General features: G+C 38.8%; 1 protein-coding gene and 1 long non-coding RNA gene across 3 annotated transcripts in view; both read left to right on the forward strand.

Moving 5' to 3' along the window:
* The first annotated feature begins 871 nt into the window (after positions 1-871).
* Positions 872-1,341, forward strand: LOC114874078. Its single transcript, XR_003789043.2, has 3 exons — positions 872-970; positions 1,043-1,090; positions 1,162-1,341. It is a non-coding gene; the product is annotated as an uncharacterized LOC114874078 (long non-coding RNA).
* Positions 1,342-7,411: 6,070 nt separating this feature from the next.
* LOC114874076 overlaps positions 7,412-26,561 on the forward strand; it is a 29,051-nt gene continuing 9,901 nt past the window's right edge. Inside the window, exons 1-3 of one of the 2 annotated variants that reach the window (XR_006830177.1) lie at positions 7,412-7,810; positions 8,228-8,286; positions 10,278-10,879. Coding sequence is in view for 1 of the 2 variants with exons in the window: in XM_029183007.2 (XP_029038840.1) it covers positions 14,990-15,247 (258 nt within the window). In the remaining variant the exon portion in view is untranslated. Of the gene's footprint in view, positions 7,811-8,227; positions 8,287-10,277; positions 10,880-14,984; positions 15,248-26,561 lie in introns of those variants that run through there. The other variant, XM_029183007.2, reaches the window with a different exon arrangement.

Below are 26,561 nucleotides of genomic sequence, written 5' to 3' on the forward strand. Positions count from 1 at the left end.
CTTGTGCAGACGAACGAACACGAATGTATTCTCTTATCAAAGTGAAGTATTATAAAATTAAGCGGAAATTAAACCTACTTTTATTTTTTGATCAATGCACTATATAGCCTTGAGCAATTAATTATCATCAGTGTGAGATACTGGAGTGGAAATATCAGTATTCATGGACCGAGAAATCCTTTGTAATCAATTATAAATACACTTTACAACAACACTTTGTTCCAAGCATTTCTCATTGAAATTAACAAAATCGTTAATTAATTAAATAATTAACGTACAATGCGTTCTGTGCGATGAATCGGCGATTCACGTCTCGCATATACTTTAGAGAGCCACTGAAACCGCCGGATGAATAGGAATAAAATTACAACTGAAATGTTTTGATGAAACGTAACAATATTAATTTTCCAAGTCGTCTGGTTCTTTGTTCAACGAAACATGGCCGTGCTGAAAAAGCTCGAGGAACAGAAAAATACGAAAGAAACGGGTAAAGTTTATTCCTCGAACCATCCTGTTCACGTTGTCGCGTTTTTTGCAAGTCGGCATGATGCGGCAACACGTAAGCTCATCGAAACTTGAGTACCCTCCTGTTTTACGAGATAGAAAACAACTTTGGTGCTTAAACGATAATTTGTCAAAGGGAACACGACCCAAGTAGAACCAAAAACAGTACCAGTGAAAACTTAACACGTTGCAATCATCTAAAAATCAAATACCATACGTAACGTGACATGAAATTTTATCTTTTCAATAAAAATTGACATGTTTTTAATACCTGTGGCACGAAACATTTTTACAACTGTAACTTTTATATCTATGCGTCGATAAGGTGTAGTATATATAACATTCTGAATTAACGTAAATCGTGTGCAGTATTCGATGAAACAGCAACATGATGCAATTATCGAAACTCTTTTTGCTCTTTGTTGGTGCTGTTTTAATGACAGGCTTTTTTGTGACACCAGCAGAGGTAAGTAAACATTTAAATTTATAAGAAATTGTAAGTTCTAAAATAACGAATTTTATGTTTGATTATTTGCAGTCTATAACATGCAATTGTAAAAGTAAGCATTTGCATCCGATTTGCTGGGTACGTTGCAACTGCTATAATCGCAGTACCAATCAATTATTGTTTCTAATTCTATTTTTTCTACTTTTTAGGGACTATGTCGTAAGCGAGGATAACTTCCTATTGAAGAATGAACGACATGCACGTTGGCACATCCAAGAAAGGAGTCAAACTTTTTTCTGAATTTTATTTTTCACTGTATAAGTACATAGTATGAAATAAATTGCATGTCATTGAAATATTAAAACTTATGTCTGAAGGTTCTGTCTAAATGTTGTTCAATATGTTCTTGTAATCTTATTTTCCTAAACCTCTGTTACGAAGCATTGATTTTAAAGCTATAAATTTCAATAAGCTCCTTGTGGATGCTGTTTTAACGTCAGGTTTTTTCGTGATCAGAAATTATAAGTGAATAAATGACAAATTTTAGGTCTGATTATTTACAGTCTCTAATATGCAATTGTGGAAACAACAGGTTGCCTTGGGCATCCTGGGTACGTTTTAATTATCCCTTTAATAATATACGAATTAATGATCTCAATTTTTCTTTTTATTTTTTATGCCATATGTGGTAAATGAGTATAACTTCCTATGGACGAGTCAACGACAGGGACAGTAGACAGCTTAATTTTATTTATATTTTAATTGTCATTGTTTAATTAATAGCATGAAATAAATTGCATGTCTTTGATATTAATATTTCTGTTTGAAGACTAATTTTCCGGTAACAGATACCATGAATACTCTGCCATATCCAGCAAATTTGCGATTTACAATATTATAATGTTTCAAATTACGATTCGTATGAATTATTCTTGTAATCTTGTTCGCGGAACTATTATACAATAATTTCAGAAAATTGTACCAGGCACAACAGGTACAATGATATTACATGCGATACATACTGCTATTTACGTTATTGTTTGTAATATTATACGCGGAATTTAATATTCAATAAATTGATACAGCTGCAACACGTTCGACATGAAAGTTTAATTTTATTGTTAGAATTGTTATTTGTCGAACTTGTTTATAAACGAAAAAAGAATATAGATTCCCAGTTTGTTACGATCCATAATTTTTGTAACACACTAATTTTTAATACCTAGATTTTATAATCTCATAAAGGAATGAAATTGCAACTCGTCGGTCACAAAGAACTGTTTTCGCTTCCAAACATGTGCAAACGTTTACACGTTTATTTATTGCATAAAATTGCTACGTATATCAAAATATTAAGTTGCTTTTTGTGCTCCTTTTCCTTGGTTTTGTTGTCAGAAATTTTCCTAGCTCCTGCGAAAGCGGTAAGCAAGGATTTTAAAATATTTAAATTTTCTTTTTAGAATATTTGCACTTTGATATTTCATTCGTCTAACATAATTCAATATTTTTTAGACTAGATGAGGAGATTTCTACAAAAATAGATTCATTATCCTGAGATAGCAGCTATGTGTCCTGTACGTCCATAAGAGTATTATACTGTCGATTAATTTTATTATAATTGTGATGATTAATATTTACAATTTTTATTTTTAACAGTCGGTATGCAATGCTCAAGGATGAATGAAAAACTGAACTGTGCTAATGTAATGAAGAAAGTTTCAATAATTTCAGGTGCTGTTATGTAGAATTCACAAATACCTGAAGTCCTCTATTCAACTTCCTGTTTACTGATTTTCTTTTTATAATTTTCATTATTTCAAACGATTTTTCACCACCAATGTAAATCGTAACTTGGAATAAGAAAGATTATAAGCTGCATTGGTACGGTTCTAACATCTGGCTTTAGTTCGCAGCGTATTACTTCTGTTTTCCTGAAAATGGGAAGGCGGACGTGGAAACGCGGGAGTGCAGACCGCGGCCGGAAAGATTTTCATGAATATTCTTTGGGTTACAGTAATGCGCTTTATAAATATGTATTAAACCCGTGGATTTTACTATCTCCGACAAATTAAGCTTTCCAGCTGCCTTAACCCTTCCTGTTCCTCCTAGCCGGAGCGTTAACGTTGGAAAGATGCAATTGGAATAGTAATTTCAACCACGATCTGCATCACGACCTTCTTCCTTATTCTCCTCCTCTGTTTCTTCTCCTATCCTCACCAGGGACATTTAATATTTTGTAAGATGAATTTATATTTTCTATTACATGGAAGAGGGTAAACAAAAATACTATCAAGACATAACGTATCCCATTTGGTTAAATTCTTTGGTATTAGTCGAACCTTTCGTAGCATAAAAAATTGTATATATGCAAATCAGTAAAAATTGAGTCATTGAAAAAGAAAGTAATATTTTGCGTAAAATCTCGATTTACGTTTTGAACAGTTTTTGAGAATTATTCAAATCTAGTGCTTAATAAATATTTCTATGAATGTTGACGATGTTATTCGTAAAATATGTAAAACTTCAACGAGAAGCAATGTGATTTATGGGTATAACGTAGAACACGTATTTCTACGTTACACGTGGAGTGTAAAAATAAAAATGACAGCAGCAACGATGCAAATTTGCACTGTTCCCGTGTCACGGTGATAAAAATGTTGAAAATTTTTTATATAATCCTTGGCATTTGTAATAGTATTATTCGAAAAGGTTTTCATCATCGCAAAATTTAATTGGGAATTATTCTTAGAATTCTGTGATCATTTTATAAATGACTTTATCCGCCTTTAATATTGGAAAGGATAAACGTATTCTTAGCATGGATCATTCAAAATGTAGAAAGTGTACAGGGTTATGGTATTAAAGCGAGTGTTACAATTTTGATGCACAGCTTTGTAAACTGTTCTTGTTAAAACATTTAATGTTTCATAAATTGGCATGCAAACAGCGATAAATAAATTTTTTGTTCCTCACCCACCGTACCAGACGGGTTGTTGGAGTTTCTCACCGATAAATAACAACAAATTTTGTGGAACAAAATCGTAGGTAAAAAGAAGAGAGCGTTAATATTCAACGTCAGGTGTAAAAAAGTACTTCATCATTGTTTGTGATTGAAACTTCAATGAAGTTCATGTTTCTCATTTCTCATTCGTTCTTGTTAATATAATATCGTAAAGCTTTTTAATATTGACAAAATTTCGCTTAAATAAATTTCATAGAACGTCCGTTTTACATTTCTGTTTGGTAAAACGAAACGGCTGAAAATTGTAGAGCAACGAAACGATTGTGTGTGGTATGTAGGTAAATCTATCGTAAAAAATTGCACGTTTGCTTTTATGGTACATTTCCATGTTGGCTACAAATGATTGGAGTTATAAAGCAAACTAGCAGAGAAATTTCAGTTAAATATTCTACAGGAAAATTGTTCAAAATGGCTGCATTCATTTAATTTATTCGGTTAATGTAAGCACTTGCAAAGAATTCCCGTTTCTCAAGTGGTAATGCAAAACTGACAATGAGTATATAATCTGTAATAAAGATACTTTACCTTTGAAACGATAGATATAACGATATAATTTAAATGTGTTTCGAAATTATCCTGTAGATTCAATAATCTTCCTGAATGTTTCCATTCATGGTATTATAGAGGTATTCTATTTAATGTTCAATTGGATCAAACCAATTAGCTGATATGCCATTTCGGTGTATAGACGCGTTTTAGACATCTATTGATATTAAATGCTGCTCCTACCGATTTACATGAATTTAATACTTACAAGTTCATTTTACCTATAGTGTCATTAGAGTGTTCGCGATGTAATCTAATACACCCACTAAATATTCATGCAGTAAACACGATCGTGGGCTAAGCTGATGTCACTTTAATTAATTCCGGAGTCCGTTAAAGCAACTGCATTTACACAGATTTACTCTGGAACAATTCTACGCGTAGAATTATCGTTGATAGTCTAAAACTCTCTAATACGTCGAAATTTGATGATCCAAATCGTTCCCGAATGAATTCACAAAATAGTAGAAAAATTTCATACATTGATACACACATGATTTTATCCAAAAAATTCTGTGGTATTCGTCGTTCGTTGGAAATTCGAACAATTTCCTGACTGTTTCTGATGGAATAGTTCCGTGCAGGTTCGACAAAACTGTCTCTATATGGATCGGTGGTTAGTGTTCAGGATCGTTGGCGGTATGGCCGATACCGAACGGAAGTTTTGTGGGAAAAAGTAACGCTACAGTTTCACCTTTAAAATCAATTAAGCTAATACAAAGTTGGTGGCTGTGTGTTGGTTACGACGGCGAGATGGTCTGTGTCTTTGTTTCGAAGTAACCGGCAAGTAAAGGGTTGGGGTCCGATACTGTGGGGACAACTTCATAAAAGCTCAAGTGGCATAATCGAGTAAAATAGCTGCCGCCCAAGAGTGAATTAACAACTTTTTATACTGTTATGTCCCTGTTGTTCCGCCATTGTGCTCGACATTCTGAAGTGTTATGAATTTAATCGTGCCTCATTATGGTTACGCGACAATGACGTCCAAACAAATAGATATCGCTTTCTGGAGAATATTGTTTAACAGATTTGATCATTATAATTACGAAACGATCCAATAACGAGATGTTCCATGGAACGTCAATCAATCAATTTTGTTTTTTGTTTAAGACACTTTGGAAAATGAAAAGTTATTCGTTCTGTAAAATGATACATTGTATCGGTTCGTAATTCGTTGAACTTTTATGAAGATTAAGTAAGTAGAAAAAGAAGGGTGTACGTATTACGGGCAGATGACGAAATTGCGATAAATCTTCGTTATAAACTTTTACCTGACTTCAACTCGCTAATGAAGGGTCATTATTCAGTGGATTCGCTCGTTGAAATTAAATTTTCATAATTGAAGGTACATTAAGGGATATAAAGACGGGTGAAAACTGCAGCTGAAAAATTTTACTTGGTAAACAAATAGAATAATTGAAAGAGGGATTAGAGACTCTCAGAGATAAAATATAATATAGCGAAAAATATGGGAACGATGTGTGAATAAACGGATGCGAAAACAAGTTTCCAAACGTTTAATTAAAGTATTTTATTGTTGTTTTTGATTACCTTTTCTCAACAATTACATATCCTACTGAGAAATCATTACTCCAAATATTTATTGTTTAAATCGGCAAATTTAATATGCATAAATTGAACTCTAAAACTGTAGGTCCAGTGTATTTTAATAATGTTAAATGATTATTCAAGCAAAATCTGTGAATTATTATATCACAGTAGAAAATATGGAAATTATTCCAGCAGGCTTGATACGTTACTTATAATATTTGCGATAATAAGTGTCGAGAGTAATTTCAATAATCGCTATTCATTCGGTTCAGTGATCATTAAGCCTGCTATCAGCAAATAATTAAAAGGATAAATACATAGTCGAAAAATAATGGGACATAATTACGACATCGTGAAACTTCGTGGAACATTTATTAACGAATTAATTTCTTTTTCCAGGTATACATCGCCTGATTTCAACATGTCCGATTGCTTGGATTTTATCCGAATTATATCCATTAACGAAAACGAGCTAGAAATATACGTCGTTCAACGAATAATATATTGTTATCAGCGAAATTATTAAGCGGTTATGAAGATACTTTAATAACGAAGGATTAAATAATTCTCCAGTAATATGAGACTCAAGCTTAATGGACAAATGAAAACTGCTTCATGTTTAATTTCATTATACTGGCTACAATTGCTCGACCTGGAGGTATCTTTTTAATATAAATTATTGGATGAAATGCATTATTATGTGAGTTCGCAAAGGGAAAAATATTTGGTAAAATAAGAATTAAGTACCGTGCGTCGCCGATCTTTCAGATGGTTACTTGGTACTTATAAAGGAGAATAATACGAGAAGCGACCGGATGAAGGAAGAAATTTCGTTATTACAGAAAAATTACTATTTCAATGTCAACCGCTTGCTTTCTAGAGGTTTAATCATATGAAATTTAATATCACACTGCTCCGTCTCTGTACGATAAAGATCAAACGCGTGACAAGTAGTAGGCAAGACTAGATTTTCATTATACTAAAGCGATGCTCTTTGTTATCAACACATTATCGCTCGAGCACCTGCCAACAGGAGAGGATTATCTTGATAATGAGTTTTCTCTATAGCTCCCATCTGAGTAACATAACACGTTCTCCGCCGAACCTGAAGATTCTGCTACTACATGACCCATCGTTGTTAATTATTCACTTGCGAATCTTGCAAGTTGATGATTAATGTGTTTTAATCAAGAAAAGGCAAGTTTAATGATAACTTTACCTTTCAAAATCTCCACTTAATATAGGAGAATCATTTCGTGAAAGGTTTAATTAAAAAAAATAATTTAACCATTAATTTAAATGTTCTTTATTTCCTCTACTGTTTAGATAGGATAGTGAGAATACAAATAGAATCGTTAAATGGCAAAAGTAATTGCACGAGGGAATTCTGGAACATGCGGTAAGGTTCATCCACCGTAGCATCAATTCTCCAAAAGACACCAGCCTGTTTGGGTTGAACAGCACACAGGTGAAATTGGCGGGCCGGTGTTGGCAAGGGACGCCATCAAATCTAATTTATACAAGGTAGCGTAAGACCCGTTGGCCTCTCTCAATCTTTGGGTACGGTTTGGTGGATTACAAATCGTTCCGGTTGCCGATGCAGGCAGCCGGTGGCCCCCGCCAGACACGAACAACGTTTAAAGGTTTACGCTTGGCCCAGAAACGCAGCAAGCAGCCGGAAGGAAGGCGGTCTGCGAGTAGCAAAATGGCGTCAGATGGATGACTCCATTAATTAGCAGGTACCTTCGCGTTCCTCCTCGTAACTCTATCATTCATTCGAGTCACTCTTGTTTCCTACGACTTGTCTTTCCGTCGAGCCCCGAATCGCGTCTCCTTTCCACCAAATTTATATATTATGAACGATCGACCTTAAAATGCAGCGAATGCAGTTTTCCATGGCTCGTAATCTTATTTTATTTTCCGATAGCTGAGAGAAATTTTGCGATTATTTGATTAAAATGATCCATAACCGAACTAACCATACGAAAAATTGCCGAATTTCATGACCTACTTTTCCCTGAACCGCTAATGTGATTTCAATCAAATTTTCACTGAGTGCTCCGGTAATAGTGTTAAATAAATTAAATTTTAGATTTTATTTTTTCAAAAATAACGAATCACTCTTCTTAATGTAGCCATTGTTTTCGAAATTCCAGATGCACGAGGAAAAGTAATCATTGTTTCATGGGCCACGATTATCCAGGTTCTGTCTCCGGTAAGTATTAACGTCTACAGAACTCTTCGCTCAAAGGATTAAAAATTATCTCCGCGATATATATCACTTTTATTACTTTAATCCACGCGTGATCTATCGCCCGTCTCAAGGCCCAACAGTATCACAGTCAGCTTACGATTTCGAGTTCCTTATCGTTATTAATAGACGCCGGGGCAACTAATCGTTCCTCTGGAAGCGGAGGAATGATAATGAGACCAGTCTCGAAACGAAAGAAGACATATTGTGCGCACCTGAGGCACGGCAAATCAATGTTTCTGTTTGCTATCGCTTGAAAACTAATGGATCGTAACCAGTAACCTGGCCACAAGTTATTTGCGGTCGTGTTATTCGTGTAAAACACGTTAAACGACTAATCGATGGCGGACCGGTGATCGTCGCTTCAGGCGAAACGAAACGTGTCACTGTCGTTAAAACGAAACGATCGTTTTGCTTTTTTGTCGCGCTTACGCAAACTCGCAAGCGAGCGAAAGATTTTTACGATTGTTCAGCTTTCTTCGTGCGACGCGTTTGCATAATGTCGAGGAACATCAACGCGACCGATATCGCAATTTTCTTGACTCCTCGAATATTCTATGTAACAACGCGTATACCGAGAAGATTGTACTTTCCACAGGCCCATCATTACCTGTCAATTTTCGCATCCCAATCCCGCTCGCGATTTATACGTCGTGAATTATTACGAACTTCCAGGATACGACACCTTCTCGAATATTCGAGCAGGGTGATAAATTTAAATTCGCGTTCGTTGCTTCTTTAATAATGCAGGGACAACGCGCATATTTCTATAGTTTTCACAATTTCGAGTTCCTTTTTATACCTAGAAAATTGTCAACTGACAGTTCTATTCGAGGTACACTGTAAAATTTCTTAAATTGTTATTGGTATTATAGGGTAACTTACTCGTAAGGAAATTAACAACTTTCTTAGAGATTTATTATTAACCTAGAATGCCGCCAAGTCAGTGCAACTTTGATCACATAGAAAATTTAACATAGTTGAGCCGAGACGCAGCTGTCCGAACCTACAGTATATTTAATATCTTCCCTGTACAGGTATTTATGGCTGGTTCATTTTTATGGGGTAAGTTCGGGGTGTTTCTTAGAATATATGAGAGGGACGGTTGGTGCACATCTGTGTCTTTGATCACCGGTGGAACGCTTTGGACAGGCCAATGTTGTAGAAAATTGCTCGCTGCTTTAATGTGATTATTTTAATAAACAAATTTCCATAACACTCGCGGCAACAGCCCGTTAGCCACATGTTATTATTACGCGGACCTTCGGGCTGGCTCGCAACTACCCTATGTTTACTTAATAAGCCATTGTCTCTCGCTCTCGTTAAGAATCAAACATCGTTACCCTTTGTATCAAAGGGCATTAATACAGCGACCTCGACGCGGAGGTATCTTCTTCCAGAACTTTTGCATAACCCTCTTTCTCGCTCTGCCTTTGTTTCCGTATCTCTCGTTCCAAGAGTTCATCGAGCAAATTGGAAAATTTAATGAGACAGACCCGTGCCACCCATCCCCCTTTTGTCGTCTCCTCGCCAACGGTACGTACGTCCTTTTGAAATCAACTAATTGCAGGTAACTAGATTCCTTACCCTGTACCGTCTCTTCAATCCAAATCTCTAGGACAATCTAATTATCAGGCTACGTAAATATCGATTGATTATTCGCCGTACGATTTTCGAGAATGCGAAACACAATGGCGACGACAAATGGGACAGGAACGCTGCGATTCACCGAGCGAATAATAATTCTCATCCATTGATAATTACAAGCAAATTATAGGCGATCGTAAAGTCTAGCGTTTGTATCGAATGAATATTTCATTGATTCCTAATTGTCATTTTAACGTATGTGCTTGAACCTAGGAAAAGTGATAGAAGATATGGTTACTACATTTTGTCCTCATTTATTATCGTTCTCAATGAATTATATTTTCGTCCTTTTGGGATTCACGTTACAGCATCGAATCGTGTATCGTCGGAATCCTGGCTAGTTTGTGTGCACGCATCTCCTTCCGGTACGCAGCAATAATTCTTCGACGGATCATCCTGCCGGACTATTAATTCCTGTGCCAGATTCGCTTTGATCTATTATGGCGCACCATCACAGACGCAGTGTCGTGCTGGATCGGCCCGGCCGCTGGTACTGGTCGAAGATATCGGAATTCCTGTGGTCGGTCGCTTCGATAAAATTAATACCGCCATCAAACGTAATGTAATTAAAATGTAAATTCAAGCGTGAATCATGATCCACGTCTTCCCTCCTTCTCTATCACGGATGCCACCGCACTCTGTGCGCTGGTTATTGTTACGCGTTAATAGCGAAGCGACGTTCTGGCTCGATTGAATCGTTACGTCGATACCCCCCTTGGCAAAAGTATCGCGAAAGGGTTGGATGTTTAACGAGTCGTGAATTAATGGACGAATCAAAGTTACGAGCGTGTCGGTTCGGGTCGTTTCGACGGGGGAATGAAAAGGAACTGGTCGACTGGAAGTCGGATCTTTCATTTCCTGGACGATTACACGGCTACCATTGAACTGTTTGCTCTATTTAACGCGTTGCTCGGAGACAATTGTCCGGGACTCTGTACATCTTGGTCAATTTGGCAAACCTTGTAAGTTAAATGTAATATAAGATAGATTTCAGTTTTTACATTTTTTAAAGCACCTACAATGTCTTCTTCGTCTGATATTCTTCTTTATTTCTTCCTTTAGAAATTTATTCCACCACCACTGAAATATCGACATCATAATTCAGAGCAGAAATTATTTGACTACATCGAAATTTCATTACGTACTCGATATTGAAAATAAATTGATCGAACAGAATTATTTCCCCGAAAATTTTATTAGCTTTCTCGTACTCTTGGTTAATTCCCTTTCTAGGTTTTGATTAAAAATGTGAAATCTCCATAATTCAAAAATTAATGTACTATAATTTCGAGATTTTCCAAATTTTTCGATACACTTTTTCTGCTCAAAACCAATATTCAAAGCGAGATTGAATATAAACCGAGTGAAGGAAATCGTTTACCGGAAATTTCGATGAAATTTTATATTCCTGCGGGCTTTTCTTTTTAGGCACTGATTAAAAGTTTAAATTCGCTATAATTTAAAAGTTATACGGTACTTTTGATGTGATCACGTTTCTTCGATACACTTTTCCTTTTTAAAGGCAATATTTGAAACGAATCTGCGAAAGCTCGATAAAATTGACCAGATTTCTTGCCGTAATCGTGACGGAAGAAAAACGCGAATCACGTTCTACCCTAGTCAAAATGTTTTTGCGTTTCGAAGCGAACGATTCAATAATAATTCGAGCTGCTGTACACGTTGGGAATACGGTGATGGCTAACACGTGCATCATGGCATCATTCGGTTTTGTGTTATTTTAATTCCGACCACCTCGATTCGTTTCGATACCACGAAAAATGGTCCCCGATACTTCGGATGATTTAACGTTTCGTTTCTCGGCGAATTTACCAAATGAAATAATTCTTTTTTAATTCATTGTTTGGCCAGCACGATCGACATTGTTTTATTTCCCATGCAAATACATGAATTTTAACGCTTCATTTTTGTTATTATTGCACGAAAACACACGGCAAGTAGCTTAAATCATTCTACTGAACACAGAATATCGACAGAATGATTTTGTGCATACTTAATGAAACAGGCGTCAAAAGAACGTTGAATTTCAATATTTTAATACATCTACTTTGCATAAAAATTCATCCTTTACGGCAACGTTCCATTAATATACATATATACGTATGTTCGTTTAATTAAACCAAGATAATATATAAACCCACACTGAAATATGAAAACCATCTATTTTGCGGTAGAAATAATAGAGTATATTGAACTGAAACGAATATGAATAGCGTTAATTAAAATATACAAATACAGAGCATTCCGTATCATCCTTGCCATGAATAGAATAATATTGAAAAGATAAATAAATATAAAAATATCGACAGCCTATGGATATCATCTTTCCTTTTGTTGCTTTTTTTTTTTTTTCATTTAATTTCAAAGTACAATATGGGCGCATATAGTGCTCGTGACTGGTTTAGTTAAATTCGCTGTTTGACCAACAAGAATGGAGTAACGGAGTTGATGGATTGCTACCGTATCGAAACGCATTTGTTTGTCAAACAGTTGCACACGCTCAGTTGCATTTTTATGTTTTTCATTGAAATTTTTCGCTCTTTTTTCGACAACCAGACAGCGTCGAATCGTCTGTTGGAAATCAAACGACGAACTGTTACATCATATTCGAATATAAATTTCTAACGTTAAACATGAAAACATGAAAGAGGAGTAAATAACACGATAAAAAATAGTTGCAAGAGTTTTATTCGTTGATGTGAACTTTTATTAAAAATTTCGTTCAGCTACACCGCAGAAACTCGACCCCTTGAAACCTGGTATTAAAGTTGGCCGAAACTAATTAATACTTTGCTGGCTGGTATAATACATTGACCTAATTAATTACCCGGACTGTTGCACGCGTGAAATTATAATTAATAATATCCACTGATTCGCCGTTATCTGATAGGTTGACCGTTGCGTTTAACAGGGGTGAAAAATGAATCATTGTTCGAAACGACGAGGTGATATCATATTAAAGACCTTCCTTTTTCTCGGCAATAAAAAATGAGAGTAGCGTAACGAGAAGACGATTAAGAAGAAGAAAGGACTTAAACTATTTATCCCGTATAAAGCGTATCGGTAATCTCGTTAACCCGGCTACTTTCTTTGAGCCTAGAAAGGATGCCAGTCAGACAGGTGAGTGGCAGTCGGTCCAGTTTATCGTGGATTGCCACCCACCGACCTTTTCCTCAGACCTTCGCGTGCCACGATAATTAAACGTGCCGTCCAACGCGAAACGGTGAAATTGAGCCCGACCACGTGGCGGCCGGAAATACATGCTTAACAGCCGTGTATAATGGATGCACCGCGGTTACGAGTGATTTCGTGTTACGGAGATTGATTGCTTTTGAAAGAGTCGTTAATGATTATCCCTTCCGTCATTAGCTAACATCTTCGATACAATGAGATGAAAATCTCTCTCTTACCGCTCGTTAGTTATTTCTATTTTCGATTCCTGTACGTGTAAGATGTTGATAAATTATGAGTACAAGCTTGATGAGTTGCCGGGAGTCATTTTAAATGATGAATTCCGTTATTTGAAAATCTTTTATAGAAATTTACAACTATTCTCAGTTTATCGATATTAATTACAAACTCCATTGGACGTATAAATGAAAATGGAATTTTTAATTTCAGGAAGCAACAGCTATTCAAGGATTAATCTGAACGTATCCAATTGTGTAACAGCGAACATGTTTCGAACAACGATTGATCCTTTACTCTGCAAGTGCTATTTCATCGTTTTAATCTTGCCAAGCTTAATACCTTTCGAAACAGAATTGTTGATGATTCGCGTACCGGCTGCTTTCGAGTAGCTCACCGACGAAGTAATTATAGTCAAGTGATCATGCGTACTGTTAAGTATCAGGAAACATTGTGAACGTTTCTCTTGTTGCAACGAGATAATACCGAGCGTATGCAGAGTCAGGGCAACTTTCTTCATTGTTCGTTTCATCGATCGGTCTCGTATCAGTCGTTTAACGTATACGTACGTATGTGCATTCAACCAGCAAGAAGGGGTCCTCGTGCATTCATTCCATTCGTTGTCGAACATTCGGATTTCTTTTATTCGCTGCACGAGAATTCGTAATTTTCGTTGCATAAAAATCTGTGTGTCGGTACAATACAGCGACGTTCGGTTCGAAGAATTAAATATAAAAAATATGGGGTTGATTGATTGGAAATAAAATACCAGAAAGATATTCTCAGATTTTAGACGCAACATTTTGTATTATTATAAAGGAAGTTTCAACAGATTTTATCAAGAACTGGTAAACTTCGCGGGGCTAGAACAGAGTTTATTAATTAACAACAACAACAGTACCGATACAATGGCAGGCATGTGTGTGTGTCTTCCCTAATTTTGACGATGGTTGACACACAACGTAGCATGTCAACTGTATTATAATACCAGGCAACTATTTGCACAAACACTTAGGGTGATTCCAGAGTGTACGTTTGTTTAGCTACATTCCCGTGCGCATTGCTGTGTTCGCGAGCGAGCTAGAGAGAGAATAGTTGCTTATGCCCGCATGCACCTACTGAAAATACATACGCTCTATTATACCGAGCGTTAAACGTGACAAGGTACGGGCGCTCGGTAATTGCGTCACGCCATTACATTTAATTAAAAGTTCGCGTGTAAATGTAGCGAAGAAATCCGATTGTTCGAAGCTTGCTTAATATAATGAGAACACGGAAGATGCGAAGGAACTCGGTCTTTCGAGTTGCAATTAAGCTCGCGCAAACGGTACGAGAGAGAATTCTTAGCGAATAGAAAAATAACTTTTAACAATCACCTGTATTTTAGTTAACTATGATTAGAACAAGATTTTAGAGAGTTTGATCTGCAACAAGCTGCAACAAGATCTTGAAGTTTATCGAAATAGATAAATTTTTATAAATAAATAAAATGATGAAAATAATCATTACGTATTTTTACAGCAAGTTTAAAATCATTAGAGAGATAAATTCTTCTTTTATTCTGATACTAACAGGAAATATTCTTTCAGGTTAGATGACCCGGAGATTTCTAATCCCGCAGACTGATGTCGTAGCAGTTTTGAGGCTTTCCGTGTTTGCAAACGACATCTCGTCCAGCTCAGCTATCGCTGCTTCGAGGAGGTTCATAATAAATTCAAATTTCTCTGGCTCGATGCCGGGAAAGAAACATGGATCCCGTAAGCCGCGAACCGAAATGCATTCAAGGATGCAAATAAAGCGCGGAAGACGAGCGACACTTGGGCCGAGAAGCTGCTCTTTTCCTACGAGCAAGGTAAGAGAAAATTCTCTGTTAATAGCAACGACTATAGTTTCGTTCGGTGTTTTTCTAATTAGCGCAATAACATTCATGGAACAAGGAAATCTCATTTTCCTGTACGCCTTCGAGGGGCTAATTTAGATTTCTGTTTACACCGAGGACAATTACTTGATGCGCCGTTTCCCTACCACGTTAAAAGCGTATAATTTGATAGCGTGCTCGATTTCGCAAATGACCGCAAGTGAAAACACCGGGACACGTTATCGTTGAGTTTGATCGTGGTTAAGGTACGATCAATGGGAATTGGTCACCGCCACCGCAATTAGTAACCCGTAAACGCAGCTGAGCGCTCTTTCTCTTTATAATGCATGTTTAAACACCTAATGACCGTAAATGAATGAAATTCTGTAGTAATTTCACGTAATTCGAACAAATTAGCTACATATTCAAAGGTTGTTTTCTATCGAAAAATTGAAAGGAATTTCAATGGATATTAACTATCGTACATGAAATGATCAATTCCCGAAACGCATAAAAGGACCTTCAAATCAGATTTATTTTATACCACTTTGAAGGTAAAACTTTGACAAAAGTTACTATACAAACGTTATCTATTTTTCAATACCTTTATGTCGTCAAATCATGTATGTCTTTCTATGTTTCGATACCAGCCATTTGATATTCAACAACCTAATAGAATTGCAAATCGTTGAAAAAGCTTGCGCTAAATTTACCCTCTTCTAAACATCAATTCTGTGGAAACCTTTCCCAGAGTTACATCATCAGCTACGTATTCAAATCGTGTTCCCTATCGAGAAATAAAAGCATAAAATAACGCTCAAGGTATCCGCGTTAAATTTTCTCTCTTCTAAGTATCGATCTTTCTGTCAGGCACACCGTTCCTGGAATTATAATACATCTATTAATCGATCGGAATATCTCGAATGACAGATACGCTGGAAGGCAATAATTAACGCAAAACAGCTATTTATGGCCGGATAGATCCCGATGGGTCCCTTCTAATTAAGGCTTCCGGCGAATCACGTGCAATGAAATGTGTTCGAATCGTTGGTCGATAGGAGCCGAACGATCGGGATGATGAAGGCCACCGCGAAAGAAATGAAAACTCATCGAGTAAAGACGTGCCGTGCGAAGATGGAAAAAGGATGAGTCACGATATGGTCGAGGGTAAGGATGGAAGAAGGTGGCGAACAGAAGGTCGCGGTACCGCTGGTGCCGCTGACCTTTTTCCCTACCTTACTCCATTCGTCGAGTTCGTCGCCTATTCCTTGCTCTTCCGCATTGTACGGGCACGGTCTCTTATAAAATATCCACGACACCAGCTGCATAGCGTGGCGAAAGATCGCATACTGCAAAAAGGACAATCGGGATCTTCGATGATCCGCGTTACCTTCGTTTTACGAGGTTGTCAAAATTTTATTCGCCGCTCACCTTGTTCTCCAATTGAATTTTATTCATCTGTTCACAATTGGTTATAAATGCACTCATTTCAAATCAGCCCGAAAGTTACAGAATCTGTTTTGTTTCTAAATTCTGTTCCACTCGAATTTTCTTCGAGAATCAGATTTTATCGAATCTACGTTTCATGATTTACTTGTTAGCATCCTTACCAGCATGCACGAAAGTGCAGGCAAAGTTACGTGTGCTTTAGGTCGAGGAAATTCCCAGTTGTAAGTATATGTTATAGATTATTCAACGATGAAGTAACATTATGCTGCTGGAACATTAATGTCCAACGTCCATCGATCGATCCTAGTTTCTTATTTATGATCAGAGACAGAACGCTTGGATAAGAAAAGTTAAAAAAAAAAAAAAAACCTAATCGTATTTGCTTTGGTAAAGAAAATACTGATCAAAGTCTGTCATTTGCTGGGAAGTTGAATAACTGAAAGAAACAAAGTTGAACAAAAATGTAAGTAACATTATTATTATATGAACACGTTGAATGGAACGGTGAAATGTTCTTCGTTGACCTTGTTGCTTCATTTCCGGTTCAAAGCGTGCGTCACTTTTCTCAGTTTTTCCGGTGCCGGTGTTAATTTCCGTAAACGGAACGTTAGAAGAACTTACGGTCTCGGAGTGCGCTCTAATTAGCTGCATTAATTTTATTTCGCACAATATATTCGCCGGTGTCGCGTGAAAGCTGTCTTGCAGTGACATGATTAACAACGGGCATAATTAAATAAATAATTATCTCGGAGAATTCTTTGGTGGTTTGTTCGCATTTTACGACTTTCGCGAGGAAATGAGCCACCTCTTTTCCTCGAGGGAAAGTGGACAAAGTGAAAATATCATTTCTTCTTTTTCTTCTTCCTTTTATATTGTCACAGCTGGCACGGTGTACGTCAAGGAAAATTCGTGTCAGCCAGTAGATCAATACAGAGGAGGAATAAAGACTTTGTACGAAGGAAACTCGCGTAAACTTGTAAACTTTTGAGTCTTCTTTGGTTGCTCGTCACCAGGCTACATATCCACGCGGACGGGCAACATCGTGCAACGTAGACGTTCAATGTTTAATAAAGTTCATAATTTACAGGAAAAGTTGGCGCACAAAGGACGGTGTAGAAAATACGATACTTCCGTCGAAACGTAACCAACGGCCTGATAACGAGTAACTTTATACTGTAACAAATTTTTAACTCGTTCCTTCGTTGCTAATGACGCGAATGTTTATGAAGAACGGAATGGAAAGGGCAATAAAGGAAAACAAAAGTTTCCGGCCATGGAAAGGTACACGTGAAAGCATTTTCCAGCTATGAGTTCGTTGCTTATTCTTATAATAATATGCAGTTACCTGCCTCTAATGGGGAGTGAAACTTTAATTCTCTGTTACTGGAAAAAGGGAGAAAAAAGGGAAGGGCTTCTAGAAATCTTTCTGTTTTTGAATAATTCATGAAAAAGTCATAGTATTTGAAGATAACAATGGAATTAGTATTTGACTGTTATAATAAATATGATTTTCTTCTAATTTTTCAAACACTATAATCCGTCCAACAAGACGAGTCAGGATACGTTTACAAATTCACGCGCTCGACGCAGGATCGAGGCTCACAATCAGTTGTTTCCAGTTCTTCAAACGTTTCGGTCGAGATTTGTACGCATTTATTGTCTCCTCTCGTTGGATGTAGTATAGAATTCACCAGGATGGTAGTTTCTTTTCCAATAAACACTTCAACGCACCTGATATTTTCCTCCACAAATATTGGTCTCTTCCAGGAACACAATATCGAGCTTTTGGACAATGGGTCAACAGAAAATATTCGATTACGTTTCTTTCGAATTTCTCAGTATCCCGAAGTCTTTTTATAATACTCCAAAAATAAAATACTCCAACTGTCGAATTAGTTACGATTTTCCCAAACGCCTAGAGGAGTTAGTGGCAACGAAATAGGTGCATAGGTCCTCCGCGTAGACTATAGTGTCCCCAATGTGCTTGGATTTCATTTGATAAGCAAATGGAGGGAAACTCTGCCGTCAAATATTGAGACACGTACGCTGGATGTACGAATTGGTGAACGGTAGACGGGAAATCCGTTCGTTCGAGCTATTTATGTAAACGACAGTACCCAGGGGAGCGTGGAAGGCGCGAGTTTGCTTATATTTCCGGCATTTTGTGAACATTATGCTGGCATTCAGGTGACGTATTCACAGTCCCTCCTCCGAGCGGCGAGTCTTCTTTTCTTGTGCATCTATGCGAGCAACGTCTGCGAAGAGTTCGCGCTTAAGGCGTTCTCGCTTTATTTTCCCCTTTTCCAGCATTCTTCCGGGCCCAATGTTCTACCTTGTCCCTTTCACGACACCGAGGGACACCTCTGCCGTTCCGCGCGAGCGTCGCAATAATTTAACGTTCCCTGTTTTCCAGCCAAGTAATTCCCGCGAAGATTGTCGCGTCTGTTAACTATTACCACGCCGAGGCGGGCCCCTCTTTACCGTGAATTTCTATTGTTCCACGGGTACGTTCGTATTGCCAAGAGTAATTCCGGCCGAACGAGAGAAAATGGAAAGAGGAAATTTTGCGACACCAGGATGGCCACGATTGAACGGCTCTGATTAAACTTTCAATAAAGAGAAGCCTTTGCAACCTTGTCGTACGGGTTGTCGACGCTTTTCTGGCGTAACCAGAGTTTACGAGAGGTCATTCGCAAACCATGTTTCGCGTTCACGAACGCCTAGCCGTCGAGTAAAACGGTACACCGACTCGAAAACTTTTACGAGCTGATATTAAACGCGTGCCTGGTATGTGTGCCGCCCGCGATACTAATTAGCCCCGTTGACGACTGAAAAGACACTCGATGAGCAGTCATTTCTATTTCCCCGAGACATTCGCTGGACTAAATTATCGCGACGTTTTATGTACGCGAGACATCGGTGAGTAAATGTAACTTCCCTGACGCTCGAGTACACGTTCCAACGTCGTTTAAAGAAGAAAAGTGTAACGAGTTAATGTCAGTCAAGCGAGCCTGTGACGCGTGTAAGTGACTTAAAGAATTGAGAGAATAAGAGAAGAATTTTTGGAAAATCCAGCCAAAAATAGCACCGATAACTGCTGCTGGCTTTAAATATTTTATCTATTAAGATACGCAATTCGTCTCTAGGTGATCTACGATCTTGTTAAGTGCAAGTAATAAGCTCATTAACTCCGTTGATGGGACCTCCGGATGCGTCTTCCCAAAGGATATCTCTCATCAATCGATCCGTAGGTTACGTACTCCATAATTCCTCGTAATATCACCCAAAATCAAACACGAAGGAAGTATCTTTTATATACAACAGTTCGAAAGCAAATAGTTGAAAACAGCCGTAGGTGTCTGACAACTGGTTCTACTCAAACGAAGCAGAAAAACAATGTTCGGTGCACGCAGGAGTAACGAATCGATTGCAGGTTGCGGCGTGCTGGCTGCATCGATGACGGGCATCATTTGCAATGCTATTACTTTGGTCTTACCTGCAACAATGGGTAATTTGAATGTATTAATTCGGCGTTGACACGGTAACGTTCATTGTTCAGTTTAGACAGCGGGTAAAGACCGTGAGCCGGTGTGGGTGAGGTCCAAGTGACAACGAATACCATGACCGAGCACGTACAGATATGGAGAGGTTTTGGAGTTAAAGAGAGACAGCTAGAATGGCGAGGAGGTGGAGGAGGAGAAGCGTGTAAATGCATGTATATTGCTTCATGAATGCACGCGCGATGAGCTTGTAGTTAGCCGTGGTGGCGTCATTATTAGCCTAGCCGGCTTATACGTCCAGAATCCGGTGTGACAAATGGCCTCCTGGCAGACGAAACGGCCCGAAAGCAATTTGCACTCGTTGCCACGGCGAATTTCCACGCGGGCACCAGCACCGAAAAATGTTGCACGCAACCGACCGTCCCTCGTCCATCTACTTGTCTCTTCTATCGTCATCGTTTATTAATGGACCCTGGTACCCGACAGCGAAACAAAAGCTCTCCTTCTTCGTCGAATTAATCAGCGACGAAATTATGGTTTACCACGGTGCCGTGCGTTTGTCTCGCCCCATGGATCAATGACAGTTGGCTCGTGGAAATTATTACCACTGCAGATCCACCTGACCGAAGTGTTTCAGAAGAGAACATCGCTGATCCGGGCGGTTCTCATAATCAAAGGAAATTCAGATTGCACGTGTACGTACACCCAGTGATAATTTATTTTCAATTCCCAGCACGAAAAGGTAAGCTCCTCGGGTGATATCTTTGTGATTATAGCTGGGCGCGCATTTCGTCCGATGCTCGAATCAACCGAAAGCCTGCTCGAACCCTTATTTCGCGTCTAATTACACGGTAGCTTGGGGCAAAAGGGTGAAAGATAACCGAAAGGGACTGGGCTGCTGGATCGATAGAGCAAACGGGATACAAGGAACTCGCGTATGACAAACTTTCTACCTCTTCTCGAGCAGAAGCATTATTCTGCTAGCAAGGATGACGGAAACGACGGAGGAAAGGAAGTTTCGCGTAAACGTACATGGATGTTCTCGAATGAATTTAAACGACACAGCTTCCTTCAGGTGCGACAATTTATAACGAGATTAGCTGATGGAATATCGATGGTATCTTACCATTAATCATACACTTAGTGTATGATTATAAAGGATAGAAATATCAGGGACGATGCATAACATCAAGTTTGTTAAAAGGATGAAACCAGTTCGTTACAGGGGAAATTAAGGAAAGTGTACGACTGGAAGGTAACGACTGTTAGGAAAAGTCATTGTCTTCGGGTAGATCGAATCAGTCGCAATAGATGCCGAGGGAAAAAAGGAAAGTTTTCTGAGTAACGCCCGAGAAACGTTACCCTTTATCACATCTCGCTACGATCATTGTCCGACCAATACATGGGAAGAGCTTTATCCCCGATCCTCTTTCAATCTCCTGATGGGACAATTTCCTTCGAAACGGCGAATGATCAGCCAATATCTATTTCTATACCTTTTTCTCAGACCAGCCTCCCCTCCAACCCGATCGACGACCTATTTCTATTAGCCATTTATGGCCGATGAGTTACTTTATGTAGTTCCATTGATCCCGCTGCCCATTCGATTCCGTCGTATCAGAGTTCGGATAAAACGACGGCCCATTGTTATCTTGCGGATCGCGTTTAGGGTGGACGCACAACCGACCCGACGCACAATCTAATCTACGGGGACGAAGAAATAAGTTTCCCCTACTGCGTGGAGATCGGCATTGTCCTGGCCGATTGTTTTCGAGGCCAGGGTAAATTGTATTTTTCAGGATTCCTCCGATAGTACGAAAAATTGATTCGATCGCGAAACGATGGAGGACAGCTTGAATCGAATAAAAACCAACGGTACATCGTTGACGATTAGAATTGTGAAGAAATAGGGAAGAAGATTTCTATCGTCGAACTTCTTTGATCTATACATTCGTATAATCATTTTCGTCAAACTTGAAGATTTAAACTGATACGTGGAACGACCTAATATAAATCCCAGTATCGTTTATCTTTTCGTCACAATAACGTCTCAGTCTCTCGGTTCTCTTATCTGAAAGTTGTTCCACGAACGAACCACCGGTAGCCAAGGGGCGGTAAATTTTCTAGGAGCTCGCATGCCCGTGTAAAATCGAGGATTCGAGTCACGATAATCTTCGAAGCTCAAGATACCGCGTCCTCGCGCACGCGAATCTGATTCAGCAGTCACGACCTGACAGTCGTATCGCTCCGGATTGCAATTTGCGGTGGCGACCAACGAACTGCGATGACGATTCCAGCGACGACACGCGTTATAACGCGCGATCCCATCGCATCGCGGAATGCTTTTCGCGATGTAACGCGGAATAGGCTCGTTATTTTTGCGCTGGAACACGAGAGGGTCTTCGGGCCGTCGACAAAGCTGCTCGCGACATGGGAAACGAGCCGAGGATAATTCGCCCTCCGTTTCTTTGCTTGTCGAAGAAACAGCGTTTGCGTCCCTCTTTGATGCTCCTAAGGTTTCTTATTTAACGGAATCTTGTCCTTTTCGATTTCTTTTCATAATTTACTCTTCAGACTTTTCCACGTGTTTGATTCGACAGTAACAAATCGCAAGATACGGTTCTTTGCCTGGTTACTTGAAAAAGATTGACAGCAGTAGAAGCATTCACGGCTGTTTCAAGTGGTCAGAATAAACGATTCAATTGGTGTTACTGATGGTTGTTACCAGCGAGCGTTCTATCTGTAGCGCACGTAACAGGGATTGAAATTTTCATCCTGGTCTGAAAGTAGAACGTTGCATAATACCGACGATAATGAAAGCGCGTGACCGGGTCGTACGGATTATAAGGAAGGCGGAACAACAATGCTCGGTTACTTGTTTGGATTAAACTAATTAAATTTCCCGGTTTATCTGACTAATTGGAGCACGGTTAAGAGGCTAACGCAATTACGACAAATTGATTGTATTTGTCCGCGTAATTATCGGCCTGGAGACCCGTGGGATACGAGCGAACGAAAAAGGAAAGGAAAAAAGGAGGGAAAGGACCGCGCCGTTCGTTTCATACTCGCGTTGATTATGAAACCTTCATTCATTAATTCCCATTACCGGGCGCAGGCGGTAATTGAAGCGACGTCGTGTGCGCACGTAACGCGGTAAAACAATGCGATCGATTTGACGGTAGAACGACATTGACGTAATTTGACAAAGAAACCATACACCTTTTCAAATTTAGACACCGAGTAACATTAACACTCGCATCTTCTCAATTGATTAACTAACCTTTGGTTTCACGCGAATAATGATTTATTATTCATAAACAACGCATGCCTCGTTTTACATAGAATACGATTTTCCGTTTTTCTTTCGTAAAATTTCCTCGTGAAACATTAAGTGCAGTTACGTAAACGTGGTGTTTGCCGTCGGCTGAACTGTGCAGAGTGTTCGACACAAAACCAATTTATTCCAGTGGAGCTGATCTCCGACAGTGGCACGCCGAGTTCTGCATTAAAATCCAACCACGGTTTCCCGTATTTTTTTCCATTCTATTTTTGCTACGAGTTAAAGTAAAGCAGGCTTTACCCGTGCAAATGTAGCGTACGCCTTATAGGGAAGAAGATAGATGGACGCGGTTACTCAAATCAAACGGTAGTATTCAACCGTTGCAGTTTAACATGCTGCATCTACCGCATTGCAAACAGTGATTTATAATATTTAATGAAACACCAACATCGTTTGCGGGTAGGCCTACTTAAAATGCTGAGCAATTTGAGAACCGAAGATGATGGTAATTTAACGTTAAACATTTCGCGTTGGAATAAAACGATGCGTTTTAGCTCTTTAGTTTCGAGTACTTTAAATGTGGTAAACGTAAAAGGTAGAAGGGAAAAAACGAGCTGCGTGAAAACATTATACGTTTTAAAAAAATATACCCTCCGTGAAATATTCAACGCATGAAACTGTATTTTTTTATTACACAGCAATCTACGAAACTCGGATATTTACGTGATCGACATGATACGTATTAAAATGGACGCAAACGTGGCTCCAGTTTATTTAGCAGCAGAGAACACTTTCGTTCCATCCAAAATTTTAATATAAATTATGTTCACATTATATTACAGATGCGTACACACAAAGGTATTAAGGTTAAACGTAAAATATGGTGTTAAAAATCCTTGTATTGTTTTACGTAGACTTTAATTACACGTTTCTCTCGTAAAAATTCCACCGGAAATAAATTTTTAAATTGGAATATTTTCATACTGTTTCATAATTATGAGTCTTTTACACGCTGAAACCATTAAATGTATTAAAAGCACTAAATAGGACACGGAATAAAATTATCCTTATTAATTGAAATCGCAATTGAATTTGAAGACCGACTGAAAGACCATAGTATAATAAAAATATGTCATCAGGTTACTTGAATAATAGAGAATGGATTAAAAATAGCGTGTTCAGATAAGAAAGTTTTGAAAGTTTCAAAAGCGGTGGTCTCGGTTTTTGGTCCCCGTTTATTTGGTCACCTCTCGCATCCTGCTTTTACCATCATTTTTAATTCAGGTTAGCACGTTCAAGTCGCGAACGAATGTACCGAGAAACCCGGCCGTGCATCCGTGTGTCGACCCCATTAAGGGTGCTGCGGTGCAAGCGAAAAAGCCCGGAATATTTTTAATTGGACCGCAAACTTTCTCGGTGCTGGACTCTTGTCGCGAGTTTCCTTTAGGCGGACGCGGTAGGGCGCGTAGCTCGGTACCGGAAAAACGCCGGACTCAGAAGTGGCGTCAACCGTGTCTGCATCGTCGTCGATTTTTCCTTCCTCCGTCCGTTTTTGCCCTTTCGTCGTGCATCATGTCCAAAGCAGAAGAAACGATCAACTTGAAAACTTGTCAAACGTAGCGATGCACCGGTGTAATGGGGCGAATAGCGAGGATAAATTCGAAACGATTTCCGTAAGATATTTGTGTTTCTTTAAGAAATCGACGAAAGAATAGTCTTTTGAAAAGAACAATGACAGAAGTTTCCTGCTCGTCGCATGAACTTATGCTTGGAAACTAGATCAAATTCTGTCAAGCTCCGAAGAATCATTGTATTCCTTGGATAGTTTGCTTATCTAACGAACGTTCGACAGAGCAAATAGTATTCTTCGTAATAAACTCGAAAGTTATTTAAATTGAAATTTTGAAAATGTTTCTAAACGTGTGACGAAGAAAAATATACCATTCCCTTTTCACATCGCAGTAATTCTGTTTGAACTTAATATTATACATAGTAGGTGCAGTATTCCGAGCACACTTGAACGAAACACGAACTTACGTTAGCAGAGTTCGTATACGAAACTCGTGCATACGTATCTACGAGAATCTGAAATTAGGAAGAACGGGAGGATCGGCGTTCTACGGGCATGTTCGTGAATCTTGCACGAGTATCTTGCAGCGTCGGTGAAACGTGAAACGATAGAGCGTTACGTCGATTGCACCCCAGAGCTGTCGTCGAGGCGGAAATTAAAAATTGAAGCGGATTTTGCGCTTGATATTAAGCGAAATTTAATTGTTTCTAGCGAGGTGGAGGAGTGAAAACTAGAACGTGAGGTTGAACGTGAAAGCGCTTAATATTTCCGCGGATAAGACTGAAGAAATTATTATTACGAATTTCTGTTTCTGAATCCCGTAAAGAAAGCATTCATTTCCACGCAATTTTCCGTTGAACGTGCCGCGATTCTTAAAGGTTCCCTTTAAATATTCAGCGCATAAAACTGTTAAAAATACGAAACCGCTAAAACCTGAAGCATTACACCGTAGAAACTGGTTCACCGACGGCACTGAATTCCTTGGAAATATACTGGCTCGGAATTAAATCGCGCATACGGCCACCGAAAAAAGAAAATATTTTTCCTTGATGCACGTTGCACGCGCGATGAAGTTGCATTTTGTTTCTTTCCGTGCTACTTTCAGCCGTTTTTGAAAGCGCAACGTCGTCCACCCTCCGCCGTTCCTTTCTGGACTTTCGCTATCCCCACGAGGAAATGCAACCGCGAGAAACCTGGTTGAACGTAAATTAATTTAAAACGTACGATTAAGAGGTGAAAAAATAAGATATAAAAATGGAATTGTGGCGTCCCAGTAACGCTTCGCCGCTGTCTCGTAAATTTCGTGTATTGCAACATGCGAATCGTGCCAGGGAATTACGCTTCTCCCTGGTGGCCTCTGCCTAAAGAGTTTCCATGAAAATTAGCGTACAATCCACATTTAACGTATATACAGTCAGCTTTTAAACGGACACGCTGCTACGTGCACTCGATGAACCGTTTGCGAGTTCCCTATTCCAACGTTATTAAGTTGCTGCAGAAATTCTATCC

This window comes from Osmia bicornis, chromosome 2 (assembly GCF_907164935.1).
Source record: "Osmia bicornis bicornis chromosome 2, iOsmBic2.1, whole genome shotgun sequence".
Taxonomy (NCBI): Eukaryota; Metazoa; Arthropoda; class Insecta; order Hymenoptera; family Megachilidae; genus Osmia; species Osmia bicornis.